This window comes from Mauremys reevesii, linkage group 3 (assembly GCF_016161935.1).
Source record: "Mauremys reevesii isolate NIE-2019 linkage group 3, ASM1616193v1, whole genome shotgun sequence".
NCBI lineage: Eukaryota > Metazoa > Chordata > Testudines > Geoemydidae > Mauremys > Mauremys reevesii.
This window is the reverse complement of record NC_052625.1, coordinates 141921414-141944074: the sequence shown is the minus strand read 5'-3', so window position 1 is coordinate 141944074 and position 22661 is coordinate 141921414. Positions and strand designations below refer to the sequence as shown.

The 22661-nt window shown below is 40.8% G+C and overlaps 1 protein-coding gene across 4 annotated transcripts in view; it reads right to left on the bottom strand.

Moving 5' to 3' along the window:
• The window catches only part of LOC120401313 (gamma-aminobutyric acid receptor subunit rho-2), a 76299-nt gene that overhangs the window by 43727 nt on the left and 9911 nt on the right, over positions 1 to 22661 (bottom strand). For 3 of the 4 annotated variants that reach the window (XM_039531116.1, XM_039531120.1, XM_039531117.1), the window contains exon 2: positions 18184 to 18234. Coding sequence is in view for 1 of the 4 variants with exons in the window: in XM_039531115.1 (XP_039387049.1) it covers positions 18184 to 18371 (188 nt within the window). In the remaining 3 variants the exon portion in view is untranslated. Of the gene's footprint in view, positions 1 to 18183; positions 18444 to 22661 lie in introns of those variants that run through there. The other variant, XM_039531115.1, reaches the window with a different exon arrangement.

Here is a 22661-nt window from a genome sequence, read left to right as displayed (position 1 = left end):
CAGCTATGCTACTAGAGGGTACCAAGTGTTGCACCTATTTTGAAAAAGGCTGTAGGGCTGATCTAGGGAATTATAAGCCTTACTTCATTGGGGGTATATTAGTTGAAATAATAATTATAAACAGAACTATTAAACAGTTAGATGAACATGATATGATAGAGCCAACCCAGCATGGCTTCTGTAAAAGAAAAGGGTGCATCTCTCTAATATGTTAACGTTCTTTAAGTCAACAAAATAGCAAATTAAAGAGAACAGCTAATAAAATTGATTTGGGTTTTCAAAAAGCCTTTGATAAAGTCTCTCACCAAAGGGGTGTATTAAGGAAATTAAATAATCATGGGGTGAGGTGTAAAATACTGTTATGGATTGGAAACTAGCTAAGAGGCAGAAACAAAGTAGGAATAAATGGTGGGTTTTTACCGTGATGAAAGGCCAGCAATAGGGTGGCCCAAGATCTGTACCAGGACCAGTGTTGTACAACACCTTTATTAATTACTTGTAGAAAAGGTGAACAGAGAGGTGGCAAAATTTGTAGTTGACTTGAAATTATTAAAATTACTCACGATTAAAGAATTTGGTGAGGAACTTCAGGACAACCAAACAAAGTGGGTAGCACAGTGGCACATGGAAACTGGTTTTAGGCAAGCGGCAGACAGCGTTAATTTGGTTAATTTAATGTACTCCTCTCTTGAGTACTGTACAAATCTTGGGCTTTTTCAGTGCCTCTGTAGATGATGGAATTTGCTACTTTGCTATTGAAAAAGTCCCCAATAAGAAGTAGTGCTTGTGCTGGATGTGCTTCTATATTCTCAGATGCTTTTTGAACCATATATTCACAGAGGAATTTTACAAGTGACTGCTTGTTGGATGCCATGTTTAGAAACCTCTTCCATGGAGGCACAGGGCATCCACCAATCACCTAGTATTTCTTGCATGCAACCATAGATCCTGTCCAGCACTGTCTTTTTGCGGTATATGAATCAGTGGTACAGCCTCACTAGGGATATTGTGTTAATTGCACAAAAAGGGGACAGCAAAATCAGAGATGGACAGCAAGAATGATTAAGGGCATGGAAAAACTCTCATATCATGCAAGATTGTGAAAGGAGGTAGAGAAGAGGAAACATGATAAAAGTATACAAAAAATAAATGCTTTAGAGAAAGTAGATCGGGAACACTTAGCCTCATAACACAAAGACAAAGTACCATTGAGGCTAAGAGCTTAACAAGATTCATTTATATGAACAAGAAGAATAACCAGAGTTCTAACAAACAGGAGTTTTGATAGGAATATAAAGCCAAACAGTAACTGGTAGGGGTTAGAAGGAAACTTTCCCTGGAGGAAGGTTACTTCATAACTGCCTACTTTAGGGTTTATTGAACTTTCCTCTGTGTCAGCCACTGTTGGAGACAAGATACTTGACTAGATGGACCCCAGTTCTGATCCAGTAAGGCAATTCCTATGATCCTCAGGTACTGCACACTGGGAGGAAGAATCGTAACTATTCGTACGCAGTACTAACTCTGATTAACTTTAACCACTCAGGAGAAAGACCTGAGCATCATTGTAGAGCTGCTCGATGAAAACCTTCTACTCAAAAGATGTGAGTAATCAAAGAAATAACCAAAAAAGCAAACAAAATGTTAGTTTTGTATAAGAATGTTATGAACAATACTGACAATATTATAATGCCGCCATATAAGTCAATGATACACCTTCACCAGAATATTTAATTCTGGACACTCCAGCTCACACAGATAAAGCAGAAATAGATGGGTCCAGAGATACACAACCAAAATGATTAGAGGCATAGAAAGACTCCCAACATGAGGACAGATTGAAAAACTGACACCATTTACCTTAGTGAGGAGTTGAGACAGAAGGGACATTGCAGAGTTATAGAAAACAAACAAAGAATACTAGAGAAAATAAGCTGGGTGCTCTCTATTTACATTTCTCAAAATACTTAAAACAAGGGAGTACTGAATGATATTAAAAGACAACAAATTTAAAACTGACAAAAGGATTTTTAAAAACCCCACAAACACAGCACCCTTGGAACTCAGATGCAAAAATTTTAGGGCCAGAAGGGACTGTTGTGATTATATTGTCAGATTGCCTGCATTATGCAGACGATAGGATTTCACCAAGTCGTTCCTGCATCAAGCCCGTAACTTCTGGTTGAGGAATAAATCCAGCGTTTGCTCATAATTGTTCTTGGCTTTTGGAAGTGGCCCTTTTAAAGTGCCAAATTTTATTTTTATTTTTATTTTTATTTTATATATATATATATATATATAACTAGTCAGAATTATATTCTCATTGGCACAAGATAGCACTGAGACCAAGAGCTTAGCAGGATTAAAACCAAAAAAACTAAAACAAGGAAAAAATTTAAAAAAAAGATTTGACATTTATATAGATAATAAGAACTTTCCAGGGCTACATTGGATGAGATCTAAAAAAATTTGAAACATAAGCCCTCAAGCTCCAGGGCATAAGCCAATCGCTGATAGGGTAAAAAAAATTTCTTTATAGGCAGAATAGTTCATAACTGTCTATTATTGGTTTTCTTGCACCTTCTTCTACAGCATCTCATGCTGACCACTGTCATGACAGGATACCGGTCTAAATGGACTATTGATCTGATGCAGTATAGCAGTGCCTATTACCTATTTCTTAACAGGGCCACCCGGGGGGGGGGGGCAATTGGGGCAATTTGCCCCAGGCCCCGCAGGGACCCCCACGAGAGTTTTTCAGGGCCCCTGGAGCAGGGTCCTTCACTCGCTCCGGGAGCCCCGGAAAAACTCTCACGGGGCCTGGGCCCCCGGAGCTTCTTCCGCTCCAGGTCTTAGTCAGCAATTCGGTGGCGGGTCCCAGGGCGGAAGGACCCCCCGCCACTGAAGTGCCCTGAAGACATGCGGCGGGGGGTCCTTCCGCCCCGGGACCCGCTGCCGAAGTGCCGGGTCTTTGGTGGAAATTCGGCGGCAGGGGGTCCTTCTGCTCCGGGACCCACCGCTGAAGTGCCCTGAAGACCCGCGGTGGGGGGTCCTTCTGCCCCTGGACCTGACGCAGGAATGCCTGGGCTTCGACAGTAATTCTGCAGCGGGGGGCCCCCCGCTGCCAAAGACCCCCAGGCCTCCTGAATCCTCTGGGCAGCCCTGTTTCTTAATATGATTTTAGTTTAACATGCTCAGTGAATACCTTCCTGGTCTCCAGTACAGTTTCTGAAAACCGCGAAATAAAGGCCCATTACCTTTCCAGACTAGGTACAGAAAGCTGGAGAGGACACCACACTTGGTAAATCCAATACAAAAGAAATACTAAGAGCTTGTCTTCACTCCTGGAGTAAGTTGAACTAAATTACGCTACTCCAGCTACGTGAATAACGTAGCTTAGGTCAACTTACCCCGGTGTCTTCACTGCGCTGCATCGGTGAGAGACGCTCTCCCATTGACTTACCTTCATCTTCCCAGGGAGCTGGAGTACAAGGGTCAACCAGAGAGGGCTCTGCCATCGATTTAGCAGATCTTCACTAGACCCACTAAATCAACTCCTGCTCCATAGATTGCAGCAGCGTCAATCTCCCAGTAGTGTAGACCCGCAGCCCTAAGATCAGTATCTCCTGGTTTTCTATATAACAAAGTGCACCACAGCTACAGATGTACAGCGGAAGCTAAATGCAAAATGGAGCAGAATGTACTAAAAAAAGTACATGGTTATCTGTCATAACTACGAACTATCTTGGATTGGCATTCAAAATTTAATCTCTCCTTCACACATAGTAAAGTCAGCTGAGCATTCCCTGTTGAGGGAATCTCTGGGCAGCTTTAAGCTGGCTCTAATAAACCCCTCAGAGTTCCCCAGTCTAGGCGATATGTTGGGGGTGTTGCTGAAGTGCCACTGAGGATTCTCTAATTAATGTGAGTGACCAATTCAATCCCCTGCTGTCTCTAGGATCCCAGAGGACAGCCAGCCATCTTTGTCCCTACCTTCAGGTGTGACGAGTACTGCTGCAGTCCACCTGAGAATTCAGCCCCTAAGTGATGGGAGCAATTTTATTTTTAGAATATGTGGAAAACTGTATCAATTCCCCAGTAGCTAACAGAAACAAATCCAAAGGCAGTTCATGGGCATTGACATTCACCAGTGTAAATAAAAGTGTATTCCACACTGCTCACTATCACATGTTCTAGATATCCTGGATTAGCTGGTGTCTGTGACCCTTAGCTTTAATTTTTGCAAGATTTTTTAATGAATCTTTAGGTGGGAAGAGGATGTGTGCTAATATTTTGTTATCAATGTTGTTGCTCAAGTTTTTAGTATGCTTTGCAGATAAAGTAGAATATGGTTTGTTCCTGATATTGTATAATACCCATTGTGATGTCTTGCTTAGGACACCCAGAACTGTGAGTCCCTATGTTTCTGCTCTGCCTCAGCATGAGTGAACTTTGCTGCTGCTAAGCTCTGTGTCAGTTCAAACCCGGGCCGCCTAGAGGATTCCAGGGGCCTGGGGTCTTCGGCGGCCGGGGGGGGGGTCCTTCCATTCCGGGACCCACCGCCGAAGTGCCCCTAAGACCTGCAACGGGGACTCCCCACCGCCGAATTACTGCTGAAGCGGGACCTGCCGCCGAAGTGCAGCCGGGTCTTCGGGGCACTTCGGCAGCGGGTCCCAGAACAGAAGGCCCCCCCCGGCCACTGAATTACCGCCGAAGACCCGGCTGCACTTCGGCGGCGGGTCCCGCTTCAGCGGTAATTCAGCGATGGGGGGTCCTTCTGCCCTGGAGCGGAAGGACCCCCCGCCGCCGAAGACCGGGAGCAGAAGCAGCTCCGGGGCCCCCGGAGCGAGTGAAGGACCCCACTCCAGGGGCCCCGAAAAACTCTCCTGGGGGCCCCTGCGGGGCCCGGGGCCTGGGGCAAATTGCCCCACTTGCTCCCCCCACCCGGGCAGCCCTGGTTCAAACCTTGCCTTGAAGGTAACAATCAGTAAACTCCAGTTCTCAAGTTTCCTAGGGACATCTCCCTGCAGAGTTCAGTCCCTCTCACTGGGCACTCACGGAAGTTATGAAGTTAGCTGCCTCCAAAGAGGTGGCACACATTAGCCTGTTAGGTTAGCTGAAGACTCACACTCCACTTCAATTCACAGCACTGGGATGATTTTGTAATAAAACAAGAATAAGTTTATTAACAAAGAACAGAAATTTAAGAGGTACACAGCAAGAGAAAACAGACTGGTATGGTTACAAACAAAACTTTCTTGGAACAAAACTTCATCTTAACAAGTTACGATTTTTGCTTAAGCAGTTTTCTTACTTATATCAAGTTACCAGCATCCTCTCCCTTCAGGCGGGGGGATCCAGCTTTCACAGGCTCACAATTCTCTATGTCTCCTAAGTGATGGATGACAAAAGGCTTCTACTAATGTTTCCCAAAACTCATTGTTTTGTCCCCAGAGTCAGGATGACCTCCTGCTGGTCTGACCTTCCTGTTGATTTCCCGCCACCCAACTGATCTGTATGTAAATGAGGTTTCTGTTTCTTTTGATTCCAAAATGCACTGGAGACACAGATAGCTGCCTTCCCTTCTATCTGGGAGAAAACCTGTTTCCCCCTTTGTTTGGTCACAGACTTTAAAGCATAATCTTAGTATCTATAATTCTTCATATAGTGTTCATACATACATTTCACAATGATATTAATCACCAGCTTTCATAAAAGACCTTATTCAATATCCTTTTATAGTACAGTAATATTGTATACAATCAGTTGACTCAATTGCTTATTCTTTGGGGTTTACACCCCTTGTTCTTCCTGGTCCCTAATCGTCACACCGATCATGCAAACTATCAGTAAATCAAACCTCATTTACTGTGGTCCTGACCCTGCATTCCTTATCCACCCAACACCCATCAGACGCTAAACCAACAGCAAAACCAATGACAATTATAGTATTAAATAAAGTTCACACAAGGATGCTTCGTCTGCAGAGAAACTGTCTTTTGGTATGGGTGTTACACCAGGCAATGAAGTTCACATTCTACTTTCATGCTTTAGGAATGATTTTGCATATCCCAGTCTTGGCTTCACTTCATTCTCTGCCACATATGAGTTATGAGGTTATCTTTGGCTTGTGAGAGCAAACAGTATATTGAACACTGTCCATCATTATGATGAAATCAATGGGAGCTGCATCTGCATATGTGAGAGTAGAACTGGGCCAGTATGTTTGAGTGCAAGGATACAGCACAGTGGCTACACTCAGCCTTCAGGACTAGAAATGCCTTTTGGCAACTGATCACAGCAGAGAGCCACAGAACTAAATGTGTGCTTGGAGCTTTACAGGTTCTTCTGGAGGAAAGATCCCAGCCCTGGAAAACTTACAATCTATACAGACAATTATACAGACAAAGGATGGTAGGAAGGAATAGGGCTTAGACATTACTGACTGCCACTGACTTGTGTGACATTGGGCAAGCCATTTCACCTCCCAGTTTACAATGATACGACCCAAATGGGGGAATGATGGTATAAATATCATTCAGAACTTGGTTCCTTTGATGCCACTGCCATTCACAAGTACTAGTCTGTGCTCTCAACACATACTATGAAAAGTGCTGAGAGATCTAGGGATACAAAGTTCTGTACAATGGTAAATTATATTATCGAAAATATAAGCATTTGTGCAAAAGAAATAGTCACTATGTTAATCACACCAGATGAATAAATGTTATGATCTGAACTGTACTTAGATTCAAGGAGGCCCTGGAGGTTTTTCACCTTCCTCTGCAGCATGGAGCATGAGTCACTTACTGGAGGATTCTCTGAAGCTTGAGGTCTTCAAACCACAATTTGAGGACTTCAATAACTCAGACACAGGTTAGGGGTTTGTTATAGAAGTGGATGGGTGAGATTGTGTGGCCTGCATTGTGCAGGAGGTCAGAATAGATGATCATAATGGTCCCTTCTGACCTTAAAGTCTATGAGTCTATGAGGAATCGACCATTCAAACTGTGGTTCTGTTGACATCACTGCCAACTGCATGTGTCTGTGTCTCTCTGTCCATTGGGTTTTTTTGTTTTTAAATTGCTATTTTCTCCAGGGGCAATGCTGTTTTGTAGTTGTAAGATGTTTTGTGATACACCATCTACATGCCCTTGACCTTGTTCAACCCAAACGAGAGCCACATGCAAATAGAGCACATGCTGAGGCTTGTGTTGCAGCATGCTGATAGTTCGTGGTTTGTAGCCCCCCGATTTCCTTCAGTATCTACTGTACTATACTGATACCAAGCAGTAGTTAATACTTCAGTATCTAATGCACATTACTAATATTGGGTACTGTAACTAATTCTTCATGGCTATTACCATGGTAAAATGAACCTCGAGGTTGATTAAACATAATTAAGGTGTACAATACTCACAATATTTTAACTTTTTAAATTAATCATTGCCTTTAGTAATCTTCTTTCCCATACACTAACTTTATTACTCTTCTGAGCAATTTGCTTTAAATGAGAATTTGGAAAGTAATTTACTCTAGAAAAATGTACCACCAACAATAATCTAATTTTCACTTGAAGCTGGCCATGCATTTCAAGCTAAGAACATCAGTTTAGAAAGCCTTCCCAGCAATGTAAACAAATAGGCAAGGATATTCAAAACTCACTAGTGGTTTTATTCACCTCACTTTTTGGCTGCCCAGCCCCGAGCACATACTCGGGGCTTTCTGAAAATCAGGCCCCTTTTAGATGTTTCAAGTTGGGTACCCAAAATCCGTGGGCACTTCTGAAAATCTTGGCCAATTCTTTTCAGCTAACAAAAGTTCAAACCAAACTCTGTTTCCATAGTGCTTTGTTTACATTAATATCATATTCAGCATTTGGAAAAAAGAGAGTATCCATCCTTTTCCAACTGTGGCTGTTGAAGACTGTAATTGAGGGGTGAAAAGGAAAGCACAGTTAGAGAGGTAAACATACAGAATGTCACTGAATCACAGTATTCCAGATGCAGAAATAGACACATAGGATTAAATTTCAGTGGATAGTTATATTGATCTTAGTATCTATATAACTATCCACAGAAATTTAATCCTATGTGTCTATTTCTGCATCTGGAACACTGTGATTCAGTGACATTACTAAGAAGATTACTGTTTTAGTGGCAGGGGCCACTAAAACAATGGCCTCTGCCCTATAATCACATATGCCTGTATTTTTACCCATCTATGTAGTCCCCTGGACTTCAAGAGCTCTACTTAATGTGCAAAAAGCAGGGCATCAAGCAACTAAAAAAATTAATCATGATTAATCATGTGATTTAAAAAATTAATCGTGATTAATCACACTGAAACAATAATAGAATACCATTTATTTAAATAACATAAGAACATAAGAAAGGCCGTACCGGGTCAGACCAAAGGTCCATCTAGCCCAGTATCTGTCTACCGACAGTGGCCAATGCCAGGTGCCCCTGAGGGAGTGAACCTAACAGGCAACGATCAAGTGATCTCTCTCCTGCCATCCATCTCCATCCTCTGACGAACAGAGGCTAGGGACACCATTCTTACCCATCCTGGCTAATAGCCATTTATGGACTTAGCCACCATGAATTTATCCAGTCCCCTTTTAAACATTGTTATAGTCCTAGCCTTCACAACCTCCTCAGGTAAGGAGTTCCACAAGTTGACTGTGCGCTGCGTGAAGAAGAACTTCCTTTTATTTGTTTTAAACCTGCTGCCTATTAATTTCATTTGGTGACCCCTAGTTCTTGTATTATGGGAATAAGTAAATAACTTTTCCTTATCCACTTTCTCAACATCACTCATGATTTTATACACCTCTATCATGTCCCTCCTTAGTCTTCTCTTTTCAAAACTGAAGCGTCCTAGCCTCTTTAATCTTTCCTCATATGGGACCCTCTCTAAACCCCTAATCATTTTAGTTGCTCTTTTCTGAACCTTTTCTAGTGCTAGAATATCTTTTTTGAGGTGAGGAGACCACATCTGTACACAGTATTCGAGATGTGGGCGTACCATGGATTTATATGAGGGCAATAATATATTCTCAGTCTTATTCTCTATCCCCTTTTTAATGATTCCTAACATCCTGTTTGCTTTTTTGACCGCCTCTGCACACTGCGTGGACATCTTCAGAGAACTATCCACGATAACTCCAAGATCTTTTTCCTGACTCGTTGTAGCTAAATTAGCCCCCATCATGTTTTATGTATAGTTGGGGTTATTTTTTCCAATGTGCATTACTTTACATTTATCCACATTAAATTTCATTTGCCATTTTGTTGCCCAATCACTTAGTTTTGTGAGATCTTTTTGAAGTTCTTCACAATCTGCTTTGGTCTTAACTATCTTGAGTAGTTTAGTATCATCTGCAAACTTTGCCACCTCACTGTTTACCCCTTTCTCCAGATCATTTATGAATAAATTGAATAGGATTGGTCCTAGGACTGACCCTTGGGGAACACCACTAGTTACCCCTCTCCATTCTGAGAATTTACCATTAATTCCTACCCTTTGTTCCCTGTTCTTTAACCAGTTCTCAATCCATGAAAGGACCTTTCCTTTTATCCCATGACAGCTTAATTTACTTAAGAGCCTTTGGTGAGGGACCTTGTCAAAGGCTTTCTGGAAATCTAAGTACACTATGTCCACCGGATCCCCCTTGTCCACATGTTTGTTGACCCCTTCAAAGAACTCTAATAGATTAGTAAGACACGATTTCCCTTTACAGAAACCATGTTGACTATTGCTCAAGAGTTTATGTTTTTCTATGTGTCTGACAATTTTATTCTTTACTATTGTTTCAACTAATTTGCCCGGTACCAACGTTAGACTTACCGGTCTGTAATTGCTGGGATCACCCCTAGAGCCCTTTTTAAATACTGGCCTTACATTAGCTAACTTCCAGTCATTGGGTACCGAAGCCGATTTAAAGGACAGGTTACAAACCTTAGTTAATATTTCCGCAACTTCACATTTGAGTTCTTTCAGAACTCTTGGGTGAATGCCATCTGGTCCCGGTGACTTGTTAATGTTGAGTTTATCAATTAATTCCAAAACCTCCTCTAGTGATACTTCAATCTGTGACAGTTCCTCAGATTTGTCACCTACAAAAGCCAGCTCAGGTTTGGGAATCTCCCTAACATCCTCAGCCGTGAAGACTGAAGCAAAGAATCCATTTAGTTTCTCTGCAATGACTTTATCATCTTTAAGCGCTCCTTTTGTATTTTCATCGTCAAGGGGCCCCACTGGTTGTTTAGCAGGCTTCCTGCTTCTGATGTAATTTTTGGATGTTTTCTACATTTTCAAATATATTGATTTAAATTACAACACAGAATACAAAAAGTGTACAGTGCTCACTTTATATTTGCACTGTAAAAAACAAAAGAAATAGTATTTTTCAATTCACCTAATACAAGTACTGTAGTGCAATCTCTTTACCATGAATGTTGAACTTACAAAAATAACTGCATTCAACAATAAAATGATGTGAAACTTTAGAGCCTACAAGTCCACTCAGTCCTACTTCAGCCAAATCGCTCAGAAAAACAAGTTTGGTTACAATTTGCAGGAGATAATGCCGCCCATTTCTTGTTTACAATGTCACCTGAAAGTGAGAACAGGCGTTCGCATGGCACTGTTGTAGCGGGCGTTGCACGATATTTACATGCCAGATGCGCTAAACATTCATATGTCCCTTCACGCTTCAACCACCATTCCAGAGGACATGCATCCATAAAGATGATGGGTTCTGCTCGATAATGATCCAAAGCAGAGTGGACCAACATGTTCATTTTGATCATCATGAGTCAGATGCCACCAGCAGAAGCTTGACTTTCTTTTTTGGTGGTTCGGGTTCTGTAGTTTCCGCATCTGAGTGTTGCTTTTTAAGACTTCTGAAAGCATGCTCCACACCTCATCCCTCTCAGATTTTGGAGGGCACTTCAGATTCTTAAACCTGGGTTGAGTGCTGTAGCTATTTTTAGAAATCACACATTGGTACCTTCTTTCGTTTTGTCAAATCTGCCGTAAAGTGTTCTTAAAATGAATACGTGCTGGGTCTTCATCCGAGACTGCTATAACATGAAATATATGACATGAATGCAGGTAAAACACAGAGCAGGAGACATACAATTCTCCCCCAAGGAGTTCAGTCACAAATTTAACACGTTTTTTTAACGAGCATCAGCAGCATGGAAGCATATCCTCTGGAATGGTGGCCTAAGCATGAAGGGGCATACGAATGTTTAGCATATCTGGCATGTAAATACTCTGCAACACTGGCTACAAAAGTGCCAAGTGAATGCTTGTTCTCACTTTTAGGAGACATTTGTAACTAAGAAGCAGGCAGCATTATCTCCCGTAAATGTAAACAGACTTGTTTTTCTGAGTGATTGGCTGAACAAGAAGTATGACTGAGTGGACTTGTAGGCTCTAAAGTTTTATACTGTTGGGTTTTTTTTAAGTGCAGTTATGTAACCAAAAAAAAATCTACATTTGTAAGTTACACTTTCACAATAGAGAAATTGGACTACCGGACTTGTATGAGGTGAATTGAAAAATATTTCTTTTCTCATTTTTACAGTGCAAATATTTTTAATAAAAATAATAATATAAAGTGAGCACTGTACACTTAGTTTTCTGTGTTGTAATAGAAATCAATATATTTGAAAATGTAGAAAAACATCCAAAAAATATTTAATACATTTAATTGGTATTCTATTGTTTAACAATGCAATTAATCACAATTCTTTTAATCACAATTAATTTTTTTTAGTTAATTGCGTGAGTTAACTGCTATTAATCGACAGCCCTAGTATTAAGTTATTTCCTGTGTACTTGCAAGACAGGTCAAATTTAAATGATCAATGACTTATCTAAGAGAACCTTCAAGGAACAGATGTCAAATTTGGCAGGAAAAAAAAAACACACATACTGTGTGCTGGGAAGTGGGTGGGTGTAAGCCTGCCCACAGCTAAAAGCTCCTCCCCCAGCCTGGGGAGGAGCTACTGAGCCCAGAACTCAACTAAGTTCAGGGGACAACAAAGGAAAAAACAGGAGCAGGCATGGGGGTCAAAGGGTCAAAACTAGGGAACCTGAAGAGGACACCGAGCAGAGAACTCCAGACAGCTCCTTAAAGGCATCCAAGGAGCCAGCAGATGCTGCCCACAGGAAATCTGCCTGGATGCGTGAGCAGAAAAAGGAACAAAAACAGGCCCTACAGTCACAGAGCCCCCCCATCAGCCAACCTCCTCTTCCTGGTGTTATAAATAGCCACCTAGGCCAGGAGGAGGTGCACAAGGAGGTCCCTTGACTTTGTGGGGCCACGAATAGGGTGTGCATAAATAAACGGGTGCAGGGAAAGTGCAGCCAGAACCTCAATAAGAGGTTCTGGAGGAGCCGGAAGAGAGGCTGCAACCTGGCGCACTGAAGATACACATGCGCCAGGGTCTCCCTCACACCACAGAAAGGGCAGGTTTCGGGGATAGGGGTGAACCGTGCCAGGTACACGCCCGTGCTCATGGCTCCATGTAGTAGCCGTCAGCTAATATCTCCGGCGGGCAACCACACCAGAGTAGAATACAAGCTGGCCTACTGGGGCTCTCCACCCTCCAGAGCTGGTAATAGGTCCCGCCACTTGATGTCCGGGTAGGACACAAGGGTGGGGAAATGAAGCGTGTGGAGCACAAGCATGTACAGTTGTTCTCTCAGGGCGGTTCGGAAACAAACCGGTTGCAGAGCATGCAGCTGGCTTGGGGTATGAGGAGGAGGGAGGCGCGGGGGCTAATGGGGCAGGATGGAAAGATCTGGAGGGCCTGGGGCGAGGAGTGGGTGGGGAGTTCCCTCTTGCAGGACCTGCTCGAGGTAGACCCAAGAAGAAGGCAGTAAGGTGGCCTCAACCTCCCAAAGTACGTGCTGGGGTGTCCAAAGAGTGAAGAGCTCCATGTGCCAACCTAGTGCTAGGGGATCCACCCAGTCCTCCTGGTCGTAGTCCAGGACGTCTCCAATCCTGGTGACTTCTGCCAGGACCAATCTCTGGTGCACCAAGGGAGACTCTGCCACCTGCACATGAAACTGGAGATTGTGTAGCAGGGGCTCTGCAAGGAGATCTATCCCCTCAGTGGCCAACACAGACCTGGTCGCTGAGACCAGTGTCCAGGTCCAGAGGAGGTCCTGGTAGAAGACTGGCAGCTCAGAGAAGTCTTGCAGAAGACCTCTCGGATGGAGACAGAAGAGCTGCCAGTCAGACTGGAGCCCTTGGAGGCAGCAGAGGAAGGCATGCGCCAGCGTGCTCCATGCCGGGCTACCTGCACTATAAAGGAGTCTCTGGAAGGCCTGGAGGTGGAAGACATGGACCTGAGTGCACTAGCACTTCAGGCCCTTTGCCCCCTCCTCCATAGGGTCCCCCCTTCCTCCAGGGGGTATAGAAGGCAGGTATATCAGCCCCAGGATAAGCAGGTCCCTTTTCCCCTGGTAATTGAACAGGGGTTTCTCCAGGTTAATTAGGACACATGGGGCCAATCAAGGACCTGCCAGAACCTGTTAAAAGCCTCCCCTCCAGTCAGATAGGCGTGCACAATAGGACCTGTGGGGAGCAGGTGTGCTACTGGAGAGCCGGACAGTGCAGATACTGACAAATGCCAGAAGGAACATCTCACAGGTGAAAAGCAGGGGAAAACCTGCCCAACTAGGCGTACAGCCCTTCTGGGCCCTAGAGGTTTGGGGGAAGAGACCCCACCAGAGGAGAGAGATTGAACTGGGTGTCTGGCCTGCTGCCACTACACCCGGAGGAGCTACCAGAGACTAAGAGGCTCTCCTCCCCTGTCAGGAAGGCTGAGAGGAACCCCTGCTCTGACAAGGTGAAGACAGTAAACCCAGGGGTGTGGGGAAATTCCACGGGAGAGAGGAATTCCCCAGCCCGCCGCTAAGAGGAAGCATGGAATCCACCAAGCCAGAGAAGGAGCTTTGCCACACCATACAGAATACACCACACTGATCCTTGGTGTAACTCTGGTGACTTCAACAAATGTTTTGACACATTTAGTGTTCTGTTTCTGAGAAAACCGGAGAAATCTCAAATCTTTATTATGTTAGCAGTTCTAGGCCAGTTTTAGTTATGAGCCCCTGGTTTTGCCTTTGCTGAAAGTCATAAGGATTATGATATATTCTCCCTTTGACCCACTCATCACATGTTCATTTTACATAAAAACATTGATAAATAACAACTCAGTAAACTTCAAACAATCAAATGGGTGGTTTTGATTCCTTTCTTACTGAAGAAATACCACAATTTTCTTCTCAGTCTAGCAGTGTTCTGGGCTTCTTATGCATCCTTGTGAAAAATCACCAAGCATAGACGTTGCAAAATCTAAGTGGCCTAGAATGTCTGTGTAACTATGTAATTGCAAATAACTTCGGAAATTACACACAAAAACTATGTTAAAGGAACGTTATTAATTACATGATAAACTACTTTCCCACAAGACCCCTCCCTCATTCAGTGCACAGAATAGACCTGATATGGGGAGTAATCAGGGATGTGTAGTGAAGGAAACTCGTTTCATTTGTTGCAGAAGGTGGGAGGTGTGTAGTGAATGAGGCAAGGAATTACCAGGACAGAAAGCCTGGTCTCGTTGTGAAGGCAGCTGAATGCTGCCCTGGGGAACTGGATTATATCTCTGCCTCTCCCACAGGGTTCCTGTATGATGCGGAGCAAGTCACTGAGGGTATGTCTACACTACCCACCAGATTGGCGGGTAGGGATCGATCTATCGGGGAATCGATGTATCGTGTCTCATCTAGACGCAATAAATCCATCCCCGAACACACTCCCTGTCAACTCCAGAACTCCACCAGGGCGAGAGGAGGAAGCAGAGTTGATGGGGGAGCAGCGCAAGAACGCAAAGTAAGTCAATCTAAGATATGTCGACTTCAGCTATGCTATTTGGATACTTTTGATTTTACTCTCTGTGCCTCAGTTTCTTATCTGTAAAATGGGGATATCATCACCCCCTCTGACACTCATCACCCCCTCATCTCACAGGGATCTTGTGAAGATAAATTCAATAACGTTTGTGAAACACTCAGATACTATAGTGATGAGCACCATATAAAAGCCCATGAGGAAATTATTAATTTTGTCTTCAGAGCAGGGTCTGAATAGAATAAAATAAATAAGACCTAATGCCACACGTTGAACAATGATGGAAAATATTGATCCCTGTCCATTCTGTGAACTGAATGAGGCAGAGGCCTTGTGAAAAAAAATAGCCTGTAATCATGTAATTAAAGACTGTATCATAATGCATACTCACAAGGGAGCTTAATTAAAGTTGCACAGGAAACCTTAATTCATAGGGTTACCAGATAGCAACTGTGAAAAACCGGGATGGGGTTGGGGGATAATAGGCGCCTATATAAGAAAAAGTCCCCCAAAAAAGGGACTGTCCCTTTAAAAATGGGGCGGATGGTCACCCTATTAATTCAGGAATTTTCCAGATTTTGAGTGCTTGACTTTGCAACTCTAATAATATTGGTTTAATATTCTTTTAAAATAGCTGTGTTTTGTGTTGTGTAATTAAAATGATAGAAGAAGCTATGTACATAGAACAAAGGACAAGGAGCCAAAGTGCCCAGCTTCTATTCTTGGCTTTGCCACTGCTCTGTTGTTTTGCTTTAGCCAAATCACTTAATCGCTTTGTGTCTCAGTTTACCCATCTTTAATATTCATTATTCTGGGAACTGAGGGGGTCACTTAATATTAAACAAAGTTCTTTGAGATCCTTGAATATAACGCTCTAAAAAGTGATCAAACAACAAATTATGGAGCAAAAAGATTTTTGGGTTAATAGAGCCAAAATCAAAGGTCTTTGAAGACATGTAAAGACTCCTATTAACGTACCTGGCTTTTTAGTATGCACATATACTACACTGACCGGCACCTTATCGAAAATGGAAAATGGAAAACTTTTATATATAGGCTCCAATAGTTGAAAATATTTTTTCTTGCCTAACGTATTTATAGAAAAAGAAGCAAGAGAAATACAAAGCAGAATGCATGAAGCAGTTACAAAAATAAAAAAAAAAATAAAAGACCCATTTATTTTTGTTTCTCTCTATAAGGAATGGCAATCTGACATTGAAATTGGGTTTCATTTGACTGCAGGCAAAAAAGTCCAGCACCATGCAATTTTCAGCACAGGTTTGGTTTTAACACAAGACAGCCAGAGTTTTGCAGTACAAAATAATCAGGAATGTTTAAGTTACTGTTACTATTTAACTCTGTATAAAATGTTTTTAACAGTGAGCACTACAGAAATGACTATAAATAAAAAGAAAGGTGATTCTCATTTTCAGGTTTCTAAATACACTGCATTTTACATACATTTAAATGAATGCATTAAGAAAGTTTATATGGATAAATCACAAGGACATAGTGGTCTATGCTAAGTAGTTTAGAAATATAGTTTTGGTGGTTATTTAACATCTGTGGAGAAAGACATAAAAACTGTTCCTTATACTTTTGAAATATAATGATTTATCCTTTCATTGGCTAACACATTGTTTGTTAGTTATACATCATTAATTCACAGTAAATCGAGTAATATCTATTGTCCTCTACAGTGCATAATCCATGTATTTAAGAAAAAAGTTTGACTATTTCTTGAATTCTCTACTATTACGACTTTGCAAAAGTCAATGGGGTAGGTAATAGTTTATTTTAATAAATGTCAAGAATAATTTGTGAAGAGAGAAACCTTCCAATAACAACTTATTAACCAAGAGAGTGGCAGTACTTTTGAAAAGAGAGATGTTCAGACTGTAAAAATGTGTATTAGCAGTTTATGCTGCTTTGTAACTTTTCAAAGTAGAGTTTAACCATATAGGAAAGAATCCCACACAAGTACTAATGATGAATCATTAGATTTCGCAAACAAAATATTCTGAAAGAAAGCCAAGCATGCTTCAGATTTACATTCAGTAAGGACCAGATTCTTTTGAAGTCAGTGGCAAAGCATTCCTTTTGATGTAAATGGTTTAGCATCAGGCCCCAGATATCTAAATTAGAGAATAAATTTTATGTCACTAAAAACATGTGCTTGCATATTCTGCATTAAATACCAATAGAAATATTAGACAATACTAGCCTCTCTGCTTCTGCTTCTTTCATAATACATTTTCTGCAAAATGTCTACTGAATCTCAGCACTTTCTGTAAATAAAAAGTTATGTTCACAGTGCCATATTAAACAATACAAAATGAATAAAAAGATGACTATTTACAGTCAGAGTGATTCCATTTAATAAGATGGATTAACCCAACTTTATTTTCAAGCTCTTAACCTAGCAAACAATCTTATAAGATATAATTGTCACTGGATGACATAACTCTATACAAAAAAGGATAATATACTCTGGACTGCTTGGCAGGTTTGGAAGCTTATCTTTTCTAATGTAAACCTCTCCTCACCCCCAGTCTCAGTAATATTAAATCTAACAAACTTCACTAAGACCTTTAACTCTTTGGTGCACACTTGCCTTATTAATACTATAAAAAAAGTTATATTAAAGTTCCCACATAATTTTCCAAAATGTATCTGCAGAATAACTTTACAAAACTGATACAGTATATACTCCTATGCAGTAAGAATACCATGTACACTAACTAAAACCCCACAAGTTGTCAGGAGAAAATGAAATGCATTTTCAGGTGGATTTGCATAATAGAGATGTTTAAATAAACAACCACAGGAAAATAGAAGGCACTTTGAAAGATTCATTTAAAATCAAGCCTTATGTTATTGCTGGGAGGATATTTAAAACTGAATGGGCTGAACCCTTGTTCTACATCTACCTTCAATTCTTACTGTATCTACAGTATTGTGTGTGCATGTCTGAGACTGTGTTCACTAAAATACAATCAATGGCCAGATTACCAATGACAGCTGCTAGAAATATGACCAATTACAGTTAAGTCTGAAGATAGCAGTAAAGATTGTATAAGGTTATTCAGAAGCTAGAAGCATAGAAGCTAGACACATATACAATTAAAATAGGCAAATTTCATGTACACATCTAACTGAACTGACTGTATATATCTATACAGTATTAATTTCACTAGTGTATATGTAGTGAGAGCAAGAGAGTTATATATTTGAATGTTCCTTACCTTGCCTTCTGCACCTCCAGCTGACCTGTCCACCTCCTCCTCCTGTGCTTTCTGCTCCCCACAAGAAGGACAAAGCAAAAGAGTAATAAAATGAGTTTTGCAAAATAAGGCATTTTGTGGGAAATAGCGATGAGACACTCTACACTCCAATAACCTCCTGCAGTACAAATCCACCCTAGTTCAAACATTGAATCAGCTATAATTCCAGGGTCCTGTGTTTGTCAGAGTGATCATCGTTAAAAATACTGCTTTTCTGATTTAATAATTTAAACTGGCTTTTGGGGGCTTCTCACTTGAAGCTCATCCTTCATCACTGCGTAGTGATTGGCCATTACTCAAGAAGTTGTTTCTCCTGGCAGACAACATTTCCACTCGGTCCTAAAGCAGATATTTGCCAAAAGTCATTATATAAAAAGACTGCAATTCCACATGCCAGCTTTTTGTTCAAGCCTCTAATCTCAGAACTGTACTATCCTTCTGTCAGACTGTATAAAACCATGCTCTCTCTTTTCATTAGGGATCCCAGATTTATCACTATAATATGCATTTTTAACATGGTGCTGCCAATATGTTTTGTGTTTAAGATCAGTACACTTTGCATTGCTGTACATATTTTAGTATAGTTTTAGGGAATTTTATTTTTTTCTAGATCAGTTAACAGTTAGTCAGCTGTGTAGTATAATTTGTACCAGATATTTTTGTGATATCAATTTTTTTTTAAAAGCCCATAACTCTTCCAAAAGAAAATTGTTTCCCCCATAGGTTAACAGCATTAAGGTGGTTATTTATTTTGAATATTAGGATTTCTTTAATAATTACATTTTTAAAAATTAAAATTAAATAAAATAGTTTGATTTTAGTACACTCAGTAACTAAATCTTCTACGGTTCCAATCCTGCAAATATGAAAGTATGCAAGAAACTTCGTCCATGTGAGAAGTCACTACTCATGTGAGTAGTGGGTTGCGGGACTGAGACCTTAATCTGTTAAAAAATTTTGAGATTAGCATGAAAAGACATTACAGCAGCTGCTTTTTATCACAAGGAAGAGGATGTTTTCAGGCATCATTCTCAAGTTTATTTACTAAACAGTAAAGACAGGAGAATTCAATATTACACCTTGTCTTGACAGATGAAAAGGAAAGGATCACAGAACTAAAAATTAATAGTAATTTAGGCACAAGTGATCATGATTTGATAACATTTATAATGTACCAAGAGAATAAAACCCAGACCAGCGTGGTGGGTGGGTGCGTTGAGTGTGTGTTGTATTATAGACCTGTGTATTAAAAATATCAACCTGGTTTAGTGGGGAAATGAAGGCAACCATAAAAAATATGTATATAACAAAAGGAAGAAAGGAAAAGTTGGTAGTAATAAATATAAATGAGAAACTAGGAATTATAGAAAATTGATAAGGGATGCAAAGGGACAAGGAGAAATGTATAGCCAGCAGAGTTTGGGTGGTGGTGGGGGGTTGTTTGTTTTTGCTTTTGTTTTAAGTATATTAGGGGGAACAAATCCTAACAATTATATTGGACCATTACTAGATGGAAATGACAGAATTGTCAATAATAATGCAGAAAAGGTAGAAGTGTTCAATAAATATCTCTGTCCTGTATTTGGGGAAAAACAGATGATGTAATCATATTTTATGGTAACACTCTTTCCATTCCACTAATGTCTCAGGAGGATGTTAAACAGTAGCTATTAATGTTAAATATTTTTAAATGAAGAATTCCAGATAATTTGCAACCACATTTTTTTTTTAAAAGAGCTGACTAAGGAGCAAGATAATTCTGGGCAAAATAATGGAATAGCTGATTCAGGACTCAATTAAGAAAGGAGGGTAATATAATTAATGCCAATAAATATGGATTTATGGAAAGTAAATACTGTCAAACTATCTTTCTTGATGAGATTACAAATTTGATTGATAAAGGTAATAGTGTTGATGTAATATATCTACACTTCTGTAAGGTGTTTGATTTGATACCACATGACATTTTGATTAACAAACTAGAATGATATAAAATTAGCACAGCACACATTAAATGAATTAAAAGCTGGCTAACTGACAAGTCTCAAAAAAAAAAGTAAACAGGAATGATCTTTGAATAGGTGTGTTTCCAGTCAGATTCCGCAGAGATCGGATTTCTTCATACACTATTGAACATTTTTATTAATGACCTAAAAGAAAACAAAATTATCACGAATACAGTTTGCTGATGACACAAAAATTGGGGGAGTGATACATAATGAAGAGGACAGGTCATTGATACAGAGTGATCCAGATCATTTGGTAAACTAGGCGCAAGCAAAAAGTGTGGTGGGTGCATGTAAATGCATACATCTAGGACCAAAGAATGGGGACTCTGTCTTGAGAAGCAGTGACTCTGAAAAAGATTTGGGGGTTCTGGGGGCTAGTCAGCCAAACATGAGTTCCCAGTGTGATGCCGTGGACAAAAGGCCTAATGCAATCCTTGGAGACATAAACAAGGGAATCTAGAGGAGTAGAGAGGTTGTTTTACTCGTATTTAGCACTGATGCAACTACTGCTGGAATACCGTGTTCAGTTCTGGTGTCCACAGTTTAAGAAGGATGTTGATAAACTGGAGAGGGTACAGAAAAGATCCACAAGAATGATTAAAGGATTAGAAAACATGTCTTATAGTGATAGACTCAAAGAGCTCTATTTATTTAGCTTAATAAAGAGAGGTTAAAGGGAGCCTTGATTACAGTTTATAAGCATCTACCTGGGGAACAAATATTTATTAATGGTTGTCACTTTGCCTGATATGGGTCACAGCTGAGAATGCCAAATCCAGGACAGATTGTAAGAAACAGGGCAGACACACCCCAGAACTGGTGGTTTATTCTATCATAAGATTTCACCAAACCAGTAACAAAGGTGAACTCTTATATCACTGCCCTAGTTCACAGAGAGCCAAACAACAGTCCCCTAGGCATTCCAGCCCCCAATCACCAACCAGACAACTGGACTTGGTGATGAAAGGTTCTTAAAACCAAAATTCACCACACGTTCGGTTCTTCTAATCCCAAAGGATCAGACATTCACCCCAGGTCAACATGTACTTTCAGGATCTCACCAAATACCACGTTGCACCCAATCTTTAGTAAACTAACTAAAGATTTATAAGAAAAGAAAAGAAGTTATTAAATGGTTTAAGGAATCATATACATTACAATAGATTTCAGAGTCTATAGGTCAGGAAAACACCAGTGATGGTAATTCTGCTACCTTGCAATATGTCTCTCTGGATCACCCAAAAAGATTGGGGGTCATCAGTCCTTCGTTAAAGCTTCTTTCTTGTTAGAAAATCACAGTCCAGTGAAATGATGCAGGATTGAAGACAAAGAGCATTGTCCCAGTCTGCAATTTATACCCACAGCACATGTGCATGAAAAGTTACTGCCACAAACAGTAGTCCTGGGTCACATGTGTCTTGCTGAGTCATAAGACATTCATTGCCTACATGTGCCGAAGAAGAGACCTTGGGAGGGGTCCCTGGAAGAGCTGATTGTCCTTAATGGGCCATCAAGCAGGCTGGCTAGCCTTCGTGTAAATCTGTCTTGGAGGTGTTATCCAGAAACACAACAGGTTTGATACACGAACCTAGAGCAAAGTTTCATAACTTCATATACAATGATGACATGCATATAAACAGGATAATCATACATAGCAGACTATAACTTTTCCGATGATACATGACACGACATATTGTATAAGATTTATCACAACTGTGCATCAGTGGTTTAGTGTAAACATGGTCACCTTCCTTTATTCAGCATCACACCCCCAATGCAAAATTGATGTAGAAAAGGGTGTCCCAGACACTGCTGGGTGCATCTTAGGAGTTCCCCACTCTCAACAATGCATCTGCCACTACATTTCCTCTGCCTTTAATATAAATTATGTTAATTTCATATTCCTGTAAGGTTGCACTCCAACAAACACCCCTGGAATTGGTTCCCTTAGCTCCATGCAGCCATATGAGAGGTGCATGGTTGCTTAATATGTTGAACCGTCTGTTGTACAAATAGGGTTTAAATTGCTTAACAGGCCCACACAATTGCATAACATTCCTTTTCAATAGTTGCATAATTTTGTTCACTGGTGTCAGTTTCTTGCTTACGCATTAATTGGGGTGTCTCCTTCTTGCATTAGCACTGCTCCAAATCCAATATTGCAGGCATTAGTGTATAGCAGAAATGGTGTCTCAAAATCAGGGCTGGCTAAGACAGGTTCTTTAGATAAGGCTTCTTTTATGTTCTGGAAGTCCTTTTCCCAGGCCTCTGTCCACACTACTTTGTCAGGCTTCCCTTTCTTTATAAGGTCTGTTATGGGAGCAACAATATCAGTGAACCCCTTTAAAAATAATAAAGGATTGGACCTGCTTCTTTGTTGTAGGCGCAGGCCAGCTTTTAATAGGCTCAGGGCAAACCAGCCCACTGTGC